At 37.4% G+C, this 22,162-nt stretch overlaps 3 protein-coding genes across 3 annotated transcripts; 2 read left to right on the top strand and 1 right to left on the bottom strand.

Moving 5' to 3' along the window:
• Positions 1–3,292: 3,292 nt before the first annotated feature.
• LOC116779071 (NADH dehydrogenase [ubiquinone] flavoprotein 2, mitochondrial-like) lies at positions 3,293–6,078 on the bottom strand. The gene is made up of 6 exons (XM_032673227.2): positions 5,974–6,078; positions 5,668–5,793; positions 5,324–5,511; positions 5,008–5,215; positions 4,793–4,869; positions 3,293–3,456 (listed from the first exon to the last, which is right to left on the bottom strand). Exons 1-6 carry the CDS (start codon positions 5,998–6,000, stop codon positions 3,348–3,350), a joined length of 735 nt encoding a protein of 244 aa, XP_032529118.2. The 5' UTR covers positions 6,001–6,078; the 3' UTR covers positions 3,293–3,347.
• A 10,143-nt stretch (positions 6,079–16,221) lies between these two features.
• LOC133320823 (uncharacterized protein C05D11.13-like) lies at positions 16,222–16,638 on the top strand. The gene has a single exon (XM_061529607.1). The coding sequence runs from the start codon at positions 16,222–16,224 to the stop codon at positions 16,636–16,638; it is 417 nt and encodes a 138-aa protein (XP_061385591.1).
• Positions 16,639–16,649: 11 nt separating this feature from the next.
• On the top strand, positions 16,650–20,336 carry LOC133320822 (uncharacterized). The gene has a single exon (XM_061529606.1). The coding sequence runs from the start codon at positions 16,650–16,652 to the stop codon at positions 20,334–20,336; it is 3,687 nt and encodes a 1,228-aa protein (XP_061385590.1).
• Positions 20,337–22,162: the final 1,826 nt, after the last annotated feature.

The following is a 22,162-nucleotide window of genomic DNA, read 5'->3' as shown; positions in this document are numbered from 1 at the left end:
GCTGTCACTCAAACAACATGGCCGCAATCAGCTGTCAAAGTTCAAGCGTCCCTATTGGAAAACCCTATATATGACTATATATATACTATATATACTATATGAACCTTGTCACAAATAAGAACATGAATAATGCCACAAAATCTCGTTGTGTTGTAGTATTCGGGATAAAGGTTTCATGAAATAGTAATTAAGTCAAAATGTCATTTCGAAACTTGTCTTATATTTACTTTTTTTGTTTTAAAGGTCAAGATGTAACTGACGCATAGAAAGTGTTTTTTATTCTGAGGACATCTTATTATTGTATCATTTTATTGTAAGAGTGATTATCTCAAGATACAGAACTAAATAAATGGTAATATAATTGTAAATAGTTCCATAATATTAAAAAAAATATTTCCAAAATTAAGATTTAAACCTTAAGAGTTCAATTACAAGAAACTGATTTATTTAGTAACTTACAAATTTATTTAATGAGATCTAAGACTTTTGCAAGTATTACTTTAAATAAAACTAATATTTTTCGGATTATACTACGCGTATCAATACACTTTGTAAAACAAAGTCCCTTGCGGCGTCTGTCTGTCTGTCTGTTAACGATAAACGAATACTGCACCGAACAGTTATCACCACTTGATAGCGTAATTCTCGAGGAAGGTTTTAGTATATAATTTGTTAAGGTTTTTTATTTACTTGTGTGTACATTAACGATATTTCTTAAAGATGTCGGGAAACCATGAGCCGTCTGAGAGCTTTTAAATAAAACGCTGCCCAAAGTCTTTGAGATATAACAAAATAATATATGGTGGAATTGTGTATCTTATATAGTTCTACAGAAAAGTCCGCGGTGGCATATGTATATACCTTAACGATAACATACTATATCCATTTTACAACTTTTAAAAACTATCTTTCCTAAAGAGTTTATTAGAAAGCTATTTACATAAATATGTTATTAAGTCTTATCAAAATTAATTACTTTATTATCAAGCCTACATCAGTATCTATAAATTACTTTTTAAATCATTAAAATCGGGAGTACCATTTGCAAGTTATCATATTTAAAGTTTAATAATTATCAAAATTAAATAGGCTATTTTATATTTTCTGTAAAGAGCCCGTGCGAAGCCAGGGCTGGTACCTAGTTTTAAAATAATCCCAAAAATATTAGTTTTAGGAATTTATTTCCAAATAATACTTCTCGTTCTTTTCTTTTTATTTATGAATTTAAAGTATTGATTAAATATATAGTTCATTTCAATAGTTACTAGTAGAACTAGTTTTTGTTTGTTTTGTGACTTCGTCTGAATTACTTTCAAAATTAAAAATGTATAGCTGACTGGTCGAACTCTGTTCCTTCTTAAGGCAGTAAATAAGAAGATTTTGGATTTTTTCAATTTATAATTTTTTTTGACCGTATGACAAGTATCCTATGTCCTTTACCTGGTTCTAAATTATCTCTCCACCAATTTTCAGCATAACCCGTAAAGCCGATCTTGAGTTATAAATAGGGTAACTAACGCGACTTTCTTTTATATATAAAGATATTTATAGTCATTATTATTTGAACTTTAACTAAGTCACAAATATAAAAAGGATCTGATAATACCAAACACTATCTTTTTGTTATTATATTTATGTTTATTCAACAGGTTGTGGTGAAAATCAGCTAAAACTGGGAAGTAAAATTGCATTTTTTTCTGGTATTAAGCAGGCATAACAATATATAGATACCGCTAAAAAGTACAAACCCTGTTGTGACGACACGATTATTGACCGCTATGCAAGAGTACCTTACGTCCCACCAGCAAATACTTAGCAGTTCCAACTGCCTCCTTGCAGAAAGAGTAAGTTTTTTCGTTACTTTACCCCTTCTTACTAAATTACTCTGATCTGGGAGAGTTAGTTGGAAGGCATTGAGATGAAATTTAAGCAGTACTGGCGACTATTCATTAATTAGAGTGCGCCATTTTAGTGCTATTGGGAAGAAAAAATCTAATATTTGTAACCACTCGTTCTGCATTTCTAAACGCTCTAAAATAAGCTCACTAACAAATAAAATATATATGAGTATTTATAGTATAAGTAATTATTATAATAAATTGAAGTATTTTTTATATAAACATGTACTGTAATATAACATTTAATATTAAAGTATCTTTCACATTACTAGGGACATACACAGGTCTCTGTCAATATCAGCTGATCACGTTTGTTTACAAAATTGTTAATTTCTATTGAAATGAACTATAAACACTTGTAAATTTTTAGTATGATAAAATTCTACTAAATAAAAAATTTAAAAGGAATTTTTAGTCTAGACATTACATATTTTCTTCACATGTATAAAAAAATATAGAAAATATTGTATTGAAATGTTGTTTTCTCAGTAATATTTTTTAAAAATATAACCGAAAAATATAAATGGCCCTCAAGGGAAAATGTGAAGAGTCGACAGCCTGATGTTGAGCTCAAAGCAATTGCTGCAGAACAGTTTCCTTTTAACTGAGACTACACGTTTTTTGTCTTTAGGGAATTCTCTTACATTTCCAATCTTTATTTACAGACTTCCCTATTATGGTAGCATATTTAAATATTTATTATTTGGGGCTACATTGAACTAAGGTTTGGTCTTAAATCTTTAGAATGGAGCCTTATAAGGTATGTACGTAAGACATTTAGATTTAAAGTTAATATTAACACTTATTATCAATTAGTATCAATTTATTTACCGATAAGTGTGATTACATTTAGGACCCCAAATTTATTGCAAGTTATTTGAAGTCAATCATATTTTAAAATAGCGATAATTTGTTATAATTTATGTGACTCTGAAATTTTAAGATTTCATCCTGAATATTTGATTATCTAAATAATCACTTAAAAGAAACTAAGTCTTCCAGAAAATTATAGTCTCATCTTCTATTAAGGTTCGTTTGCGAGATTATATCAAATGTAATTGTCAGTCAGGAACTACTTAATTACCGAACTAAAAGGTACCGGGACTAGGGCAGGACCTTTTAATTAATAGAGATAGCGAGTTACCTGATTTATGTTTTATTGGAGGTAAGGTTATTGTAATTACATCATAATACGATATCGATAGTGAAAACAATAGATATTGGAAAAACTGAAAAACACCCAAGAATTGCGATGTTTCATATAATAAAAAAATATCATGAGAAATTTGTTGACAATTTAAATAGGATCCATTTAATTTTTTTTTTTAATTATTTAATTTATACTCATATATTATAGCACGGGACTAACAAGAAAATTTAGAGGTAAAAAAAGGTAAAAATTAACAATAATTTATTTCGTTTTTATAAATAAAATACAGTAATGTTATACTAATTGCACCGGCCACATAAAGATGGTTGGAGACCATAGCCTGGTTGAGGCGGATATTCACATAAGGTCGTTTGGCCTGTTATTGGTTCACAGGAAGTCCTACCGGAGCTGAAAATTAATCTTGAAATCAAATCTGACGACTGCACATTCTGTTATTAAGGTCATATATCATATCACATAGTTTTGAATATATCTATCAATTATTTATTTTATGAAATTAGGTTAAATAAAAACTTATTTTTTTCTTTAAAAGTGACTGCTCAGACAAACTTCAGCGTTACCCATATATAAAACACTATATTTGAAAAAATAATAATCATATATTAACTAAAACACAAAAAAATAAAATTATTTATAATTGTAGAAGTTCTTAAAATACATATAAGAATAATCTATAAGTAACATAATATGTGGAAAACAAAAATGTATTCTAGAATTTTTATCATAATTCTAGAGACAAGGAGGTTCTATTAAAGAAATGTGGAAATGTGGTTTAACTGCCAAGTAAATGTCAAATATAAAGTAAATAAAAATAGGTTCTAGTGTTGCTCTGTTTCTTTGAAAATATCCATTTGTGAAACAAGAATAAGTTCGATTTTTAGAATCAAGGATAGAAATGTGAAAGTGATCATTATGCTACTATATTCCCATAAAATAAAAATAAAAAATAAATTAGTCTTCATAAAGAAGTAAAAGTGAAAAATCTTTTTTTTTAGATATTTTTTTTTTAATTTGTGAAGACAAAGACAATATTTAATTTAATTGTTTACGAAGATTCTTGACGGGGGTAAGCTTTATTATATAAAATAGAGGGATGGTTTTCCTTATCAATCTCTGCTGTCATGTTTAGAACTGCCAATAGTAATAAACTGATATTAAGGTTGATTTATCTAGAAAGCATAATTTTGATATCGCTATTTATGGTCGTTATGAAAGATTGAAAATCATTAAGTATTAAATTATTGGTTTAATACACATTAAAAATATCACAACTCTATAAAAACAATTTACTTGAATAGTTTTAAGGGAACTGGGAAATAAAACACTCATGCTCATAAAATCTACTCCTTTTAAGAAGGAAAATTAATAAAAGAAATAGAATGATCATGTGTAATAAATAGGTCATGGTTTAATAATATTACATACATTTACCTACGAGTATATATGATTAGGGTATTAAGAATTAAACTGTCCCTTAGTAATCAATTCCACCGAACATCACTAACAGCGTTTGAAATATATATGCTGAATATAATATTTTAAAGAGAAATATTACGGCTGAGGAAAATCTATAATAGTGTTTCAGCAATTGTGATAAGATTTTTAAATCATTTATTCAAATGTCATTATTCTCTTCGTTATTAGCTTTTGCTTTTAAAGTCTTATTTTATTCAAACAATACACTAAAAAACTAAAAAAAAACACGTTCCAGTTTTTTACTTACCGAGGGCCCCAAGGTGGTATACCTCCATTTCTTAAAGTCTGTATAATTTCATTCACATCACATACCGTAACATCTTCCTGTAAATATTAGAACAAAGAAGCTAGAAAATTAGTTTTTCAGTAATGTAGCTATATGTTTAAAATAATTATTTTTATATTTTTTTGGTAGTAAAAAATTTAGGTTACGGATATTGAAAATAATAACGATATATTTACATAATAATCGTCGTCTACAACGAGAACGGGTGCATTGACACACGCGCCCTGGCATTGCACGACATCCACGCCGAACATTTTGTCACTGGAAAGACCTCCCACACGGCAGCGGGTTGCCGCTTCTGCCGCTGCTAAAATGATGTCCGATCCACGCAGCATACAAGGAGTCGTTATACAAACTTTCACATTGAATTTTCCCCGGAATCTTCTGTTATTAATACAAAATAAATACATATTTATTGACATATACAATATTTGTATTCATTTATATATGGAAGTTTCAAAAATAATATATGGATAGGATGTCCTTAAGTACCTTTTATTCATAGTATAGAATGTAGCCCATTCGTATACTCTCATACGGGGAATACTGAGAATATCGGCCACTTTGTGCATAGCTGATATGGGTATCCATCCGATTTGCCTTTGAACAATATCCATTGCTGCTCCAAGCGCAGAACGCTGAGCCCCTTCGGGATAATTTTGAATAATAGCTGTTAGTCTCTGCAAAGAGGGACAACTTAGGTTTAAGATGCAAGTTTTTATGTATTTACAATAATTAATTTATAATGAAAGAAAATAAACATTTTAAAATATATCCAGATAATTTAAATGGAGTGAGGGTACTGAAGTAAAAGTGATAAAAAATAAATATTCCACCCTTAAATTTGCTTGAGAAAAGTCAAATGGCGTATTGGGATTGTTTTCTTTACTGTCTCTGTGAGCAAAAAGCTCTTCACTCCATAACCTTCCTGAAGTACAAATGTTTCTATTCAATCGAGGATTCTGAGAATCATAATAAAATGAATATGATTTATTAATGAAAATGTTTTACCATTAACATTTTACCATTAGTTAAACTAAGTATTTATATTTGATGTCACTGTCAAGATAATGATTTTTTTAAGGAAAACTTACTTCTTTTACTCATTAGTAAAATAAGAGAAATAGTGCAGATTTTATTACCTTGATAAGATCAATAAGTTTGAACATCTTAAGAAAAATTCTCCAATTAAAATTTGTAATAGTTTCTTACAGAATTATAATGTCAACAATGAAGTTGCGCCTGGATGTCATTCAAATTATAAATTCAAATTAAAAAAACAATAAAGAAAAAATGCGTTAATTGAGGTTGCACTATTTAATATGGAAACTAACAAGAATTTTTTAAAATTAAGGTGTTAAAATTTATACAAAACATGTATCATAAAATATTCATACCAGAAAATTGATTGTAAATAATATTGTGCAAAAGATTTTCCTTTATTTTTGCTATAATTCTAATTGTTATTGAAACTATCCTACGGTAAAACATTTCTGGCAAATAATATGAGATATGGTTTTGATGTCATTTATATTTTATTTGATTAGGATAACAGTTTTTAACTTTTGAAGAATATACGTATGTATATTGAATTTAGCTACCGCGTCATCAATAATAATCTTCTGAATAAGTATACGAGTAGTCGTTAAGACGAGACTTTGGAATTTTTTAAATTATTTAATATAAACGATGAATAGTAACTCTAATTAATTATTTCTGTGTATTAGGTATCAATACTATAACAATAACGAATTCCTTTATCGTTTATAAAAAGTTCCATGAGAAACGGTTACCCATTCCCAAATTTTATGCAAAAGAAAATACGATAAATATATGGTTGTTTAAATAATAATGAAGAATTGCTATTCATATTAAACAAGTAGAAAAATAAAATAAAACATTGTTCTAAAACGTTGGAAAGTATAAAACTTTAACGTAGAGTATATCGTTAATGTTAACAATTTAAAGTTTAAATGGCGTTAATTTTTAGTTTTTTAAAACTTAAAATGTTTTCGTGGAAAATCGATGGCTAAACTAGTGAATATTAAATTTATATTTTTAGTCTTTCACAATGTCTGACTCACTTTTTCAAAGCGATGTAGGCAGACTTCGGTGATTGATCGAAGCAAATGGTTCGTATGAAGAGCTTGCGATGGCCGGAGGCGGCGCTCCGTGAAACTTTACGAACCACTTCCTTCTTTAAATGAGAAAGAAAGCAAGTGCCCATATAAATGAATCTAAGCGTAATAAGATTCTCTTCCAAGAAAGCAGTATTTTTTATACTTTGGGTAACAAGTAGCATTTTTTTTTTGGGTTCATCGTTTTAAATTGGAGTTGCTTCTTAGGAATAATTTTATATTCATATTTTTATTTTATAAATGATTTAAATTAATTATGAGAATATATATTTATGAATATATATAACCACTACTAATATGATCCACCTTGATTTTCACCTGGGTTGAAGCTGTACACATATAATATAATTTTATATATTTCAGTGCTTTTCCTAATTTTGTTACACGTCACTCCAACATACAGGTATGGAAAAAGATACCTACAATTAGAGCGTCAGAAAGGTGCCCCATGACGGTCTTGGCTGTTCACATCCACTATGGGCCTTATAACGATCGGAATTCAAAAAATAAAAGTATACTAGTACTGTCCGATATCTTGTTACTCAATTTCTTTACCACTTTATTGAATTACGAGATCAAAACGGATTACGAGCCAATAGGTTAGACGAGTGTACTTCGTTTGACGGCTGTCAAACATAGTACACACGTGTTTTAAGGTGTAGAAAAAATTACAAGAGACGATCCTTGTATATCAAACACCTAAAAATACATAATGTTGTTGAAGCGCAACAATCGTCGGTAAGTTCTTTCAACTTTCACTTCGAATAGAGTTGACCCTCATGTATCCCATGGTGAACCATTAACTGGAAACTACCAGGAGTCGATTGTCATCCGGACACGTCTTAGCATTCCAAACAAGAAACAATCGACTTGGAAAGTTCACGACGATAATTAAGCGGTCCTATTAGAGGATCCGGGCTCGAAGCAGGAATTGAGCTCACGAGTAGAAACTTTCCAAAATACTATTTACGACTACTTTAACGAGCAATATCTACCTCGAAATCGCGAAACATTTGGAAAATGCACCATTTAAATTTCTCGGTCGTAAGATTCATAATATAGGTCGTACTCCATCTAAAGAAGGAATAGTAGATAGCTTTTTAAGCGATCTTAGCAAGGTAGATAGGCAACAGATGAGTAACGTCAAAAATGCTTGGATCTACAACATTACCTAACTTCACGTTTAAATTGGCCTTTCCTCGTCTATGATTGTAATAAAACCCTTTTGTCCAAATTAGATGCAGGCGTCACAAAGATGTTGAAGTTGTGGCTCGGGCTTGCGCTAACGGTTGATTCATCAGCTTTTCAGTCTAAAAAGGCCATCGGAGCTCTGTAAACACCTAAGAGTTTCTAAGATATACATATATCCTGGGGAAATCCCACGATGAAGTCGTTACATAGCTCCCAAAATGCAAAGATGCCCCAGAGCCAGAGTTACGACTTCAATTCCATAAGCAGTTTATGATAGGAGCACCAAGTGACAGACTAGGGTTAGGATCAAGTAAGAAGACCCAAGATACGGACATATTGAAGTCTTTTATTCGGCAATACGAGAATGATAAATATAAGATTTATGCAATGAGCTTAGAGATGCAGAACGAGTGGTTAGACATTTTACCATCCCATTAGCACCAAAATGGCGCACTTTAATACATGATTGGTCGTCAGCAATGCTAAAATTTTATCCCAATGCGTTCCAAATGACTTCCTGATCAGACCAGACCAGAAGAAAAAACTTGTTATATCTGTGGGAAGGCAGTTGGAATTGTAAGTATTTGCTGGTGGGATGTAAGATACTACTGGATAGCGGTCAATACTCACGTCGTCACGATAGGGTTCTGGAAATCATACGTGAAGCGGTTAGTCTTTCGGTAGCTAGAGCGCAAAGGGAAATAACAACAAACGAGCGATCAAAAGGTTTTGTCAGAGAAGGCACTAGGGCTACAAAATCAAACGTCAAGCCTTGGTCTATCCTTGAAGCGGTTTCGGATTAGACTATAATGGTGGGTACGTATGAGAAACAATCCAGTATATATTTGTGCGTCGTCCTCCAGACTAGATATATTTATGTATCCGCGAATTTTAAAGCGCGTTGTGATAATAGAGCTTACGGTTCCTTGGGAAACCAACATTCTCAAAGACCATGCCATCAAGGACAATAAATATTACGAGCTCACAAACGAACTCACTCAAAATAGGTTCGTCGTTGATTTGTGCAATGGTTAGGTAGAGAGAGGAGCTTGGAGGTGAACGTTTAAAGCACGTTACGTAGGGGCTCCTTAAACCTAAATCTGGGTCCCAGGCACTGTTGAAGCTCCTTTCCTTGCAACGCGATGGACTCGGCACCCCCACCGTGAAATCATTGAATGCTAAAAGGTTTCGTCTCTATCCGTCTCTATCTAAGTACCAAATACAGGTATAAATAATTAGGTTCCCAATTAGTAATCTTACGTTTGGTTTTTTATTAAAAATATTAAAGTACCTCATGTTGAAAATAAAATTGAAATTTATCGCTATTTAGGAGAAGAGTGAGTTACATTGAGGATTAAATATCGAAAGCTTACCCTGAAATCAGCGAAATAGAAAATAAAGATCATCAATGGATGTGTCAAAGTGCAATATTGGCGGCGAGAAACAGTCGTCATCATCATCATCATCAGCCTATCGGAGCCCACTGCTGAGCAAAGGCCTCTTCTCACATGGAGAAGGTTAGATAGAGCATTAATCACCATGCTTGCTCAAGGCGGGTTGCCGATTTCAATCTTACAAATTGAACTTATAAGACCACCGTTTCTTCACCGTTTGTCAGTAGTGTCTAAATACTCTTAGAAAGTACATATGACTCAGAAAAGATCACATTGGTACTTGCCAGGTTTCGAACCTGCGCCCTCACGTATGAGAGGCGGACCTTTAACATTCAGGCCACCACGACTCATCGAGAATCAGTAGTGTGGACGAAATTAACGACCTATTTTTAAGTAAACTTCCAGGAGACATAATTACCTACACATCTATTGATAATGTAATATGAAGAAGATGCGGTCCATTACCCACAGGATTTTCTTAATTCTTTGAACCCAAGTGCCTTTCCCCCACATTCACTCAAGTTAAAAATAGGTGTCCCAATAATTTTACATATAAATCTTAAACCACGAAATTTATGTAACGGGACCCGACTTCAAATCAAATTTCTAAGCAATAACGTGATCGTTACAATAGTTTTGACTGGTCCAGCAGTTGGTCAAACAGTGCTTATACCTCGCATCCATTGGGATTGATTGAATGACTCCAAATTATGTACCTTTTAATTTTAAAAGACTTCAATTTCCCGATAAGCCATCTTTCCCCGTTATAATTAATAAACCACAGGGGCAAACATTTAAACACGTAGGAATCGATTTAAGTCAAGACTGCTTTTCGCATGGCCAACTACCTATATGTCACTTTGTCAAGATCGGGTTGCGGAGAAAACCAATATGTTCTTCTACCACAACAAAAAAAAAAACTAATTTACTTTTAAAACTTAAAAACTGAATTGTCAAATATAATAACAAAAATTGACGTGGAAACAGTCCTGGCCATAATTTATAAAGCGGAGGAGGTTGTTTGCAAAAATAAATATGATGCCAAAAATAATTATTCCACGCGGACGAAGTCGCGGGCACAGCTTCTTCTTCTTCCTGGCAATTATCCCAGCATTAGCCAGGGTCTGCCTTCCTGCTCAAACTCCTCCACTTTGCACGGTCTTTAACATCCGCGGTGGTAAGTCCATTGGCTCTCATATCCTGCTTCACGGTGTCCAGCCATCGCTTTCTTGGGCGTCCTGGGGGTCTTGCTCCAGGGACCGACATATCAAGGCAAATTTTTCCGACGTAGTTCTCAGGCCGGCGTGCAACGTGGCCATACCATCTCAGGCGACTCTCTTGAAGCTTATCCGCTACGTCACGGACTCCAAGACTACCTCGGATAAATGTGTTACGTATACGGTCAGCCCGCGTTACGCCACACATCCACCTCAGCATCTTCATCTCCGTGACGTGAAGCTCCTGAGTGTGCCTGGACAGTGTTGGCCAACATTCGCTTCCATATAAGAGAACCGGTCGGATTATGCTCTTGTATATTAGTCCCTTGAGCTTGGGCGGTATTCTGCGGTCGCAGACCACACCTGTGACCTCACGCCATTTCGCCCAAGCAGCGCTGATCCGGGCTTGTACATCGTGATCGATGCCTCCGGACTCATGCAGAATAGATCCAAGGTACCTGAACTTTTCCGACTTAACGGCTGGTTCAGGACCTATATGGATAGTGCAAGAGTCCGGGCTTCCGCAAGCCATGTACTCGGTCTTCGTCACATTTAGTTTAAGACCACCGTTCTCAAGCGTACCCTTCCAGAGGTTCACTCTTCGCTCTAGCGTCAACCTGCTCTCATCAATGAGCGCTATGTCATCGGCATACATCATCAGCCATGGAGGCTGGTCCTGGATGTTAGCCGAGACAGTGTCCAGCACTACATTGAACAAGAAGGGGCTAAGAGCCGAGCCTTGGTGGACCCCTACTGAGATCGGAAAGGGTTTTGTATCGCCAACAGCAGTCCTAACCATTGAAACGGAATCGCGGTACATGTCTCTGATGATGTCAATATAGGCCTCAGGGATCCCTTTGAATCGCAATGCCCACCAGATACATTACATTACATACCAGAGGCACGCAGTCAAAGGCCTTCTGCAGATCTAGGAATGCGACATGCAGAGCTCTCCTTTTTTCCCTGTATGCCTCCATCAGAGTTCTGATGGCAAAGATGGCGTCCAAGGTGCCCGATCCTGGCTGAAATCCATATTGATATTCCGAGACAGTACACTCTCGGCGGAGCCTGAGGTCGATCATACGCTCAAAGAGCTTCATGGTGTGACTCTGATGATCTTAACGCCCCTATAACTACCACAATCTTGAACACTGCCCCTGCCTTTGTATATAGGGGTAATGTAACTATAACGCCACTGATGTGGCATAGTCCCAGTGTTCAAGACGCGGTTAAAAAGGTCCGTCAGTATGAGCACACCAAGAGAGCCCAATGATTTCCACGCTTCGATCGGAATATCGTCAGGTCCCACCGCTTTCCGACTCTTCATGCGTCGAAGACAATTCCGAGTTTCGTCAGGTGTTATCGGGGCAATAAGTCCAAGATTAGGAGGTATTTCGGTTGGAAGACTGCACGGGTGCTGAGTATTTAGCAACTCCTTGAAGTAGCATCTCCATCTCTCCTTCACAGAGGCATGATTACACAGCAACGTGCCTTGGGAATCTTTGACGCTAAGACATTTTGCGATATCTTGCGTCGCCTTATCCCGAGCTCGTGCCAATTTGTAGATGAACTTCTGCCCCTCCGCAGTTTCAAGTGTATCATATAATGGTGATAACCTATCACTGCGGGCTCTGGCAACAGCCCTTTTACTGGCACGTTTCACTGCTATGTACTCTAGTCTGTCTTCAGGAGAGTTTGATTGCTGCCACTTCTTAAAGGCAGTCTTCTTTTCACGAATCACCTCCTGCACTTCGTCATTCCACCACCATGTCTCCTTGTCAATGACCCGTCCTCCCTTAGAAAGGCCTAGAACTCGTTTACCTGCTGTGATAATTGCTGACTGGGCTCGATCCCAAACTTCCTGAGCAGTTTCGGTATTAGTCGACAGATTTTGACTCTCAACCTCTGCCCGAAAGCTGGTCTGCATCGTTCCATTCAGCAACCACCACCTGATGCGAGGCTTACGTTTCTCGGCCACTTTCTTTTTCGGGGTAACGACATAGTCCATGACAAGAAGTCGATGTTGGGCCGTCAGGCTTTCACCAGGAATGACTTTACAGTTAGTCACCTTGCTGATATGACACCGTCTGGTCAGCAGATAACCTATTTGGGTTGAGTGGGACCCGCTCTTATACGTGATAAGGTGCTGTGGAGTCTTTTGGAAGAACGTGTTCACGACGGCTAAGTCAGACGCAATACAGGTTCTGAGAATATTTTCTCCCTCTGCATTGCGGCGACCATAACCAAAACCACCGTGTACACGGTCAAACGTGTCCGCAGCCCTACCTACGTGGCCATTTAAGTCCCCCCCAACTATGATTACTTCAGCAGCTGGTATAGTACGTAGAACCTCTTCAAATTGCTCCCAGAATGACTCTTTTTCGGACCCGCTATATCCAGCCTGAGGAGTATAAGCACTGATCAAGTTAGTAATCACTCCCTCGACCAGTACCCGCACCCGCATCAGGCGGTCGCAGCGACGATCAACTTCAAGAAGACCATTCCGAAGCTTCTCAGATAGCACTACCGCTACACCAGCTTTACCTGAAGGCGACCCAGTATATATCAGCCGGTAACCCTGTCCGATGTTCCGAGACTTATTGTCCTTCCAGCTAGTTTCCTGGAGGAACGCACACTGGACCCGACTTCTCATGAGTACATCTGCGAGTTCTCTGCATCGTCCGGTTAGAGAGCCAATATTCCACGTTGCAAAACGGAGTTTCCTTTGGGGTACTAACGTCTTTAGCCGTGCCCGTACTTGACACGGTAGCCCTTGCCCACTTATCGCAGGTGTAGGGCGATGTGCCTGCGCGTCGTTTATCGGCGACGCCCTAGCCGTACCCAGTCCATAAACTTTTGCAACCATAAGAGTGGCGGGAGTGGTTTTAACGGTTTGACTGCCGTCTGACCTCCAAAACCCTGTTTTACGGGTAAAACCAGGAAAGGAAAAGATAGAGAAGGGGGGAAAGAGGTTAGGAAGGGGAATGAGGGGAGGTACAGGACACCACCTTCATGGACTGAGGATAGAGGTATGAAAGTGGTGGCTCGAGGATACGGGGTCGCGTACCCGTATGCCCAAGGCTAAATATCGGAAAAATATTTAGTAGGACACCCTCTGGATTAAAGTCGCGGGCACAGCTAGTCAACAATAAATTGTAAGACAATAATTGCACACTTTATTATTAAACTAGTTCAAAATCGGTGAGCCGTGATATATAATGTAAATATATATATATATTTATATTATATATATATATATATATATATATATATATTTATAAAATTAGTGAAAAAAAATTCTCAAAAGTGATCCTACTACTATGGGGTTTTCCAATAGGGACGCTTGAACTTTGACAGCTGATTGCGGCCATGTTGTTTGAGTGACAGCTGTCAAATGCAGTGTGTTATATTCATTCCGTCCTCCCAAACCACCATGGCAGGTTACAGTATCGAGCAGCACGTGCAAATTATAAAATTGTTTTATGAAAATGGGTCTTCAGTTCGAGCAACGTTCCGCGCACTTCGCCCGTTTTACGGTCGCGATGATCGTCCTGCCGAGTCGACTATCCGTCGATTGGTGGACAAATTCGAGTCAACCGGGTCAGTTAACAATCAGCCGGTTCCCGTGCGTCAACGTAACGCGAGATCTGCCGAGAATATCGCCGCTGTGCGCGACAGTGTCCTCGAAAACCCGCGGCAGTCAATTCCGCGTCGCGCACAGGAACTCGGCCTTTCGCAGACGACAACTTGGCGAATTTTCCGTTGTGACTTGAGCCTGCACCCGTACAAGATCCAGCTGACCCAAGAGCTCAAGGTTAATGACCATAGACAGCGCCGTGTGTTCGCTGACTGGGCATTAGAGCAGTTGGAAGTTGACGCCGATTTTGGCAAAAAAATCATCTTCAGCGACGAGGCGCATTTTTGGATGAATGGCTATGTCAACAAGCAAAATTGCCGTATTTGGGACGAGACCAATCCACACGAGGTTCACCAAGTGGCAATGCACCCGCAGAAAGTGACTGTTTGGTGCGGATTTTGGGCCGGAGGCGTGATTGGTCCGTATTTTTTCGAAAACGATAATGGTGTGACCGTCACCGTCAATGGTGAGCGATACCGGTCGATGATAACCAACTTCTTTTGGCCTGAAATCGAGAATATGGATCTGGACAACATGTGGTTTCAACAGGACGGCGCTACGTGCCACACAGCACACGCTACGATGGAAGAAAAGAAAGATCAAGCGCCCTTAATGGAAAACCCTATATTATAAAGGCGAAAGTTTGTAAGTATGGATGTATGGATGTTTGTTACTCTTTCACGTAAAAACTACTGAATGGATTTGAATGAAACTTTACCACAATATAGCTTATACATCAGAATAACACATAGGCTACAATTTTTGAGGTTTTTAATGTGAGGTCGTAAAAAAAACACATTTTTTGCGCTTACATTGCAAACGCTGACTGAATCCTACAAGATAGATCAAAACAATTTACTACAGTATTGTACAACTTAAAAAGGTCTACAAAAAAGTCCGTGATGGTATATGTTTATCTCTTAGGAATAACCCACAATAACCATTTTTTATCCTTTACTTTGTACGAGAAATAATGGCTTATTTACGAAGCGATTTTAAGCAATACAGTATTAATCCTTATCCAATTAAGTATCTTAAATACATTGTGCATTTAATAAAGATCAATATGGCTTTTTACAGCATGTAAATTAAATAAATATTTTCGAAGATATCACAGATTTAAAATGCAGAGTCATAGCAATTTCGGCGATAAATACCGTTTCGGTGATAAATACCGGCAGCGGCGCCAGGCGAACGGGCCGTGGGGGGAGCGGGGTAGGTGCGGTGGGGAAGAAGTGGCTCATCGCTGAGTGTGCGACCCGAACGCGGGCAGACGCGTGAGGGCAGACGTCGTTGACGGTTGTGTCCGTTTTGCGAATTTTCAAGGCACTAGCGATTTGATAAAAACGTATGGTCGCCTACTTTAAGTAATATAGGCCTAAGGTTAGTTATTGCCAGGTTTCTTTTTGGTTAGGAGTTACAAGTACAAAAAGATACTTCATTTTTACGAATTACTTCATTGATAATTCAATTACTATATAGATAGGTTACTTACAGTTAATTATAACAAATTATATAAATAGGTTAATTATATAACGAATTACTTCATTGATAATTCAATTATTATATAGATAGGTTTTTTACCGTTAATTATAACAAATTATATAAATAGGTTAATTATAACGAATTACTTCATTGATAATTGAATTACTATATAGATAGGTTAATTAAATAGGCAAGAATTACATTAAAGTACAATCATAACAATAACTACCGTACCGTTTTTTGGAAGTATAGAAACAACACGTACTTAAGAATTATGCCGCGAAAGCGTAAGTCTAATCTTTCCCAAAGCTCTAATAAAGCCTGAACTATGAAAGTAGCTAGACTTAACGAGACGTTTCCACAAGCCGAACTGCGAAGGCTTAAACAAGCAGAGCGTGAGGCAGCTCAAAGAGCTGCTGAGACACCAGAGCAGTCCCAAGATAGACGTCGACAGCATGCTGAGTATCTAGCATCTCAACGGGCTGCAGAGACACCCGAACAGTCTCAAGCTCGACGTCAACAGAGCGCTGAATATCTGGTATCTCAACGGGCTTCTGAGACACCCGAACAGTCCCAGGATCGACGTCGACAGCATGCTGAGTATCTAGCATCTCAACGGGCTGCGGAGACACCCGAACAGTCTCAAGCTCGACGTCAACAGAACGCTGAATATCTGGCATCTCAACGGGCTTCTGAGACACCCGAACAGATGAAACTCTTGATTACGAAAGCCACAAGCTTATAAAAATAGAAGCGATGAATAAAGAATGCAGATTTTGCGGTGCTCTTAAATGGAAAGAGGAAGCTGCAGGCATGTGTTGTTCGGGAGGAAAAGTAGTTCTTCCTTCAATAGACGAGCCTGTTGAACCTCTTAAAGAACTTTTTTCAAATGAAACAGATGAGTCTCGCCGTTTTTTAAAAAACATAAGAAAATACAATACATGCTTCCATATGACATCTTTTGGAGCTGATAACATTGTGTCGATGCCAGGATTTTGCCCGACTTTTACAATCCAAGGGCAAATATACCACACAATTGGCTCTTTGCTTCCTGCTGCTAATACGCAACCAAAATTTTTGCAAGTTTATTTCATGGGTGATGAGGAAGCACAAGTTGATAGGCGTTCTGAGTACGTACCAGGTGTGGAAAGAAACACAGTTCAAAAAATACAAAAAGTTCTACATGATCACAACGTTTTAGTGCATGAATTTAAAATGGCTAAAGAAAGAGTGACTAGCGATAATTACAAGGTCGTGATACACCCAGATCGTGTACCACGTGGTGAACACGAAAGACGATTCAATGCCCCGACCACAAACGAAATAGCTGCCGTAGTAGTTAGTACTGAACAAACTGCGTCTCGGGACATTGTTATTCAGGCGCACGATGGCCGGCTTACTAGAGTTCCGGACACTCATAGATTTTATGATGCTCTCGAGTACCCGATAATTTTTTGGAAAGGACAAGAGGGGTACAGTTTTGATATTCCTCAGACAAACCCAGTTACAAAACAGCCTATACCGAACAAAAAAGTGTCGTGCAAAGACTTTTATGCATATCATATGATGGTACGTCGCAACAATTTTAATTTATTGCTTCGATGTAGGCTTCTCTTTCTTCAGTTTTTGGTGGACATGTATGTCAAAGTGGAGAGTGAGCGCTTAAGGTTTATTGCTGTAAACCAAACAAAACTGCGAGCAGAAAACTATATACATTTACAAGACGCGGTCAGGAATGATGCGGATTTAGATCCAAACAATTTGGGTCAATTGGTAATACTCCCATCGTCATTTGTAAATAGCCAGAGATATCTTCATGAGTACACGCAGGATGCGTTCACATACGTGCGTAACTACGGGAGGCCTGATCTGTTTATTACAATGACATGTAATCCCGCTTGGCCAGAAATTAGTAAAGAGCTCATTCCAGGTCAAAATGCAACAGACAGACATGACTTAACAGCCAGGTTATTTAACATAAAAGTACAAAAATTGGTTGCTCTACTTACAAAAGGTAAAATATTTGGAGATATGAAGTGTTTCATGTACTCGATCGAGTGGCAAAAAAGAGGTCTGCCTCACGTGCACTTACTGCTGTGGTTGACGGAAAAATTACGCCCCAACCAAATTGATGAAGTCATAAGTGCGGAGATACCAAATCCAGAAAGTGATCGAAAACTCTACGATACTGTAACCAAAAATATGATTCACGTTCCCTGTGGTGCACTAAATCCGTCATCACCATGCATGAAAGAAGGAAAATGCACCAAAAAGTATCCAAGGGCGCTTTTGAAAGATACTCAAACTAACGACAAAGGCTATCCTTTGTACAGGCGTAGAACACCAGGAGATGGCGGCCGTACGATAACTCTAAAAACCCGAGGTGGAACACAGGAAGTATTGGTTGACAATAGCTGGATTGTCCCATATTCTCCTCTTCTGTCTAAAATTTATAACTGTCACATAAATGTAGAGTGCTGCAATACTGTACAGGCGATAAAATATATTTGTAAATATATAAACAAAGGCAGCGACCAGGCTATTTTTAACATTCGACAGCAAGGGAATGTTAATATTGACCCGAGAGATGAGGTGCAAACGTATCGAGCCGGTAGATATGTTAGTAGTAACGAAGCAGCGTGGCGGATCTTGGGTCTGCCTCTGCATGAAAGACACCCAACAGTCACTCACCTTGCGGTTCATCTGCCTAATGGTCAGCGGATTTACTTCACTGAAAACAATTTTAGAGAGAGAATGGCCGCACCACCTAAGACGACACTAACTGCATTTTTCCTGCTTTGCCAAAATGACGCATTTGCAAAAACATTACTTTATGTTGACGTACCCCGCTACTATACATGGAACGTGTCGTCGAAAGAATGGAAACGTCGTTTACAAGGCACACCTGTCGACGGCTGGCCAGGTGTGAAGGCAGGAGATGCTCTTGGGCGCATTTACACAGTGCATGTTAGTAACTTCGAATGTTACTGTTTGCGAATGCTGCTGAATGTAGTACAGGGCCCCACTAGCTTTTTGGATCTAAAAACAGTTGACGGCCAAGAACTTGAAACTTTTCGACAAGCGTGTGAGAAGTTGGGGTTGTTGGAAGATGACAACCACTGGCATGCCACAATGGAAGAGGCAGTGCTGTGTCGCTCTCCTTCGCAAATAAGAGAACTATTTGCAATATTGATATGCACTTGCGGTTTATCCAATCCTCTTCAACTATGGGATAAGTATAAATCTGCATTATCGGAGGATATCTTGCATAGATTTGAAAGGATGGATCAAGTCAACAATGATCTATGTTTCAATGAAGCACTGAGACATATAGAGGACAAAATAATAACGATTTCCGGTAAGAAATTGTCTGACTTCGGTATGCCTACACCAGAGCGTCGAGGAGAGTTGTCGACCGATTTGATCAAAGAGCTAAGCTACGATATTACTTTATTAGACGCTCAGGTCAGCGAAACTGAACCACGCCTGCTACCCGAACAAAAAAACATTTATAACAAAATATTACAACGAGTTGAGCTTGACAAAGGCGGCCTTTTCTTTCTTGACGCCCCGGGCGGTACAGGTAAAACATTTTTGCTTAATTTGCTTCTAGCAAAAATTCGTAAGGACCGTAAAGTTGCATTAGCGGTGGCTTCCTCTGGGATCGCTGCAACATTGCTGAGCGGTGGACGAACGGCACATTCGGTTTTTAAATTACCTCTTAATCTGGCGAGCGAAGAAACCCCAACGTGCAACATCAGTAAGAGCAGTGCCCGTGGCGCCCTCTTGAAACAATGTATGCTGATCGTGTGGGACGAGTGCACTATGTCACACAAACGCGCCATTGAGGCGCTTGATCGCTGTCTACAAGATATTCACAGCAATCGAAAGTTGATGAGTGGTGTGGTAGTGTTATTGGCAGGGGATTTTAGACAGACTTTACCTGTTATCGAGAGAGGCACTGCAGCAGATGAAATTAACGCATGTCTAAAAGCCTCATATCTGTGGTCTAAAGTTGAAAAGCTTTATCTTACCACTAACATGCGAGTCCAGTTATTCAGCGATGTCGAATCAGGAGCATATGCTCAAAAACTGCTAGAAATTGGTGAAGGCCACCTAAACACCGACCAAGAAGGTGTGGTTCTTTTCACACAGCAATTTTGTCATGTTGTGGAGACAGAAAACGAACTTATTGAACAAGTTTTTCCGAATCTGCAACAAAATATTCTTGACGAAAATTGGTTGTGTGAAAGAACCATATTGGCACCAAAAAATGAGATTGTTGCGAAAATAAATAAAAAAATCTTGGCCGAAATAAACAGCGAAACATCAGTGTATAATTCCATTGACACAGTTATGTCATCCGATGACACTACAAGTTATCCCGTAGAGTTCCTAAACTCTTTAGAGATGTCCGGGGTGCCACACACAAGTTGGAATTAAAGGTAGGTGTACCCGTTTTGTTAATGCGTAACCTGGATGCGCCAAGATTATGCAACGGTACTCGGTTGCGAGTTACCGAATTAGGAAGGCATATAGTGAAGGCTACAATTTTAACTGGAGAAGCCAAGGGAGACAATGTTCTTATACCGCGCATCCCAATCATACCCAACAACTTGCCATTCAATTTTAAACGCCTGCAGTTCCCATTAAAAGTCGCATTTTCAATGACGATCAACAAATCGCAGGGTCAAACCTTGAAGGTAGCAGGCCTACATTTGGGCACGCCATGTTTTTCTCACGGTCAGCTCTATGTGGCTTGCTCACGTGTTTCCAAAGCGAAGAATCTGTATGTTTATGCTGAAGGAAAAAGATCGTTAAATGTAGTTTATAGGAGCATACTGCAGTAGCTACCTATAGGCCTATGATTAGGGCTCTGCAGTGCTTAGTTACCGTATTTCTTACTTATTACTAGACTAGACGGGACGAACCTGAAGTCCACGCGAACGAAGTCGCGGGCAAAAGCTAGTTATTTATAAGTATGTAAGAGAATATGGGCCACAATTAACTATATCAGGGATAAAAAAACGTATAATCCTATAAATCTTGTCTTAACTCTTTTTACCATTTCTTAATTTTACTTTTTTCCACTAAAATACTTTAAGATATTTATTTAGTATACTTAGCATATCCAATCATAAAAAGTAAATAATTTTCACCGTGCTACTCATAAAACACCTACTTATGATCGTGAAGGCAGTAAAATTGGTTTCAGTGTAGACTAAGCCTCAATATATGAGTCTATAAAAAGGAGCAAAAACATAAAATTTCCAGTTATACACTAGCAATTTCCTTTATGAAGTTTTATAGCTTTTGCCTACCCTAGAATCCTGCACTATATTCAATATTAATATAATTTTGAGTTAATGAAATTGTAGCTGAAATAAATTTTATTTATAACATTATACGAATGTTATCCAAATTCACTTGCCTACAGCCTGTTGTATAATTCCTCTGACGTAAATTGAGTGTATGACTGTGTTTATCAATAAACTATTTTAGTATCCTGAAGGCACTTTGCTTACAATGAATAATTATAAAATGAAGATGTTTAACGTTACACAGATGCCGCATTCTGTGTTCTTAGTAGTGTAGTTTACACACTTTTGTGTTTTCTACTCTTATATTATTGCAAGTTATTGTTCGCCCAGGTTTTAGTATCCCCTTGAAGCCTCTCTTTTACTAATTATTGCGATAGAGATAGTAATCTATTTTTAATAAAAAAGACGAAAAAACGAGAACAATGTTTGGCCTTGCGTATCGCTCAAAAAAAATCTACTTCAAACTACACTTATACGCATGAACGAACCCGGCGGCATGTTATTAAGGTTTGCGTTATTTTAAACATTTATTAATATATTTATCTGGGTATTGGAAGTTGTAAATAGTAAGAGTTCACAAAGGAAAGAAGAAAAAAAGACAGTAAAAGTTTACTGAGTATCACAATATTTTTTTTTAACAAAACGTATATCTTCTATATTATATTAAGGAAAATCGATTCAAACACTCATAATTAATTTGAAACTTGCTGTTAAAATAAAATAATTGAAAATCACTTATTAATTTTAAAAACTACCTAAATTCTAGATAAGGTTCGGTTTGGAATAAAGATGAGGCATACTTTTATGTATATTTACAAACCTTTTTATAAATAAAAGGGTAACGGATTAAAATCATAACTATTTATTTATAAAAATGTGGCAGTTATGTTAGAAATAGAATATAAATTAATAAATATTTAAGCCTCGACGTAAAATTAGGGGTTCTAT

The sequence above is a fragment of the Danaus plexippus genome, chromosome 6 (assembly GCF_018135715.1).
Source record: "Danaus plexippus chromosome 6, MEX_DaPlex, whole genome shotgun sequence".
NCBI lineage: Eukaryota > Metazoa > Arthropoda > Insecta > Lepidoptera > Nymphalidae > Danaus > Danaus plexippus.
This window is presented reverse-complemented; position numbering and strand designations above follow the sequence as displayed.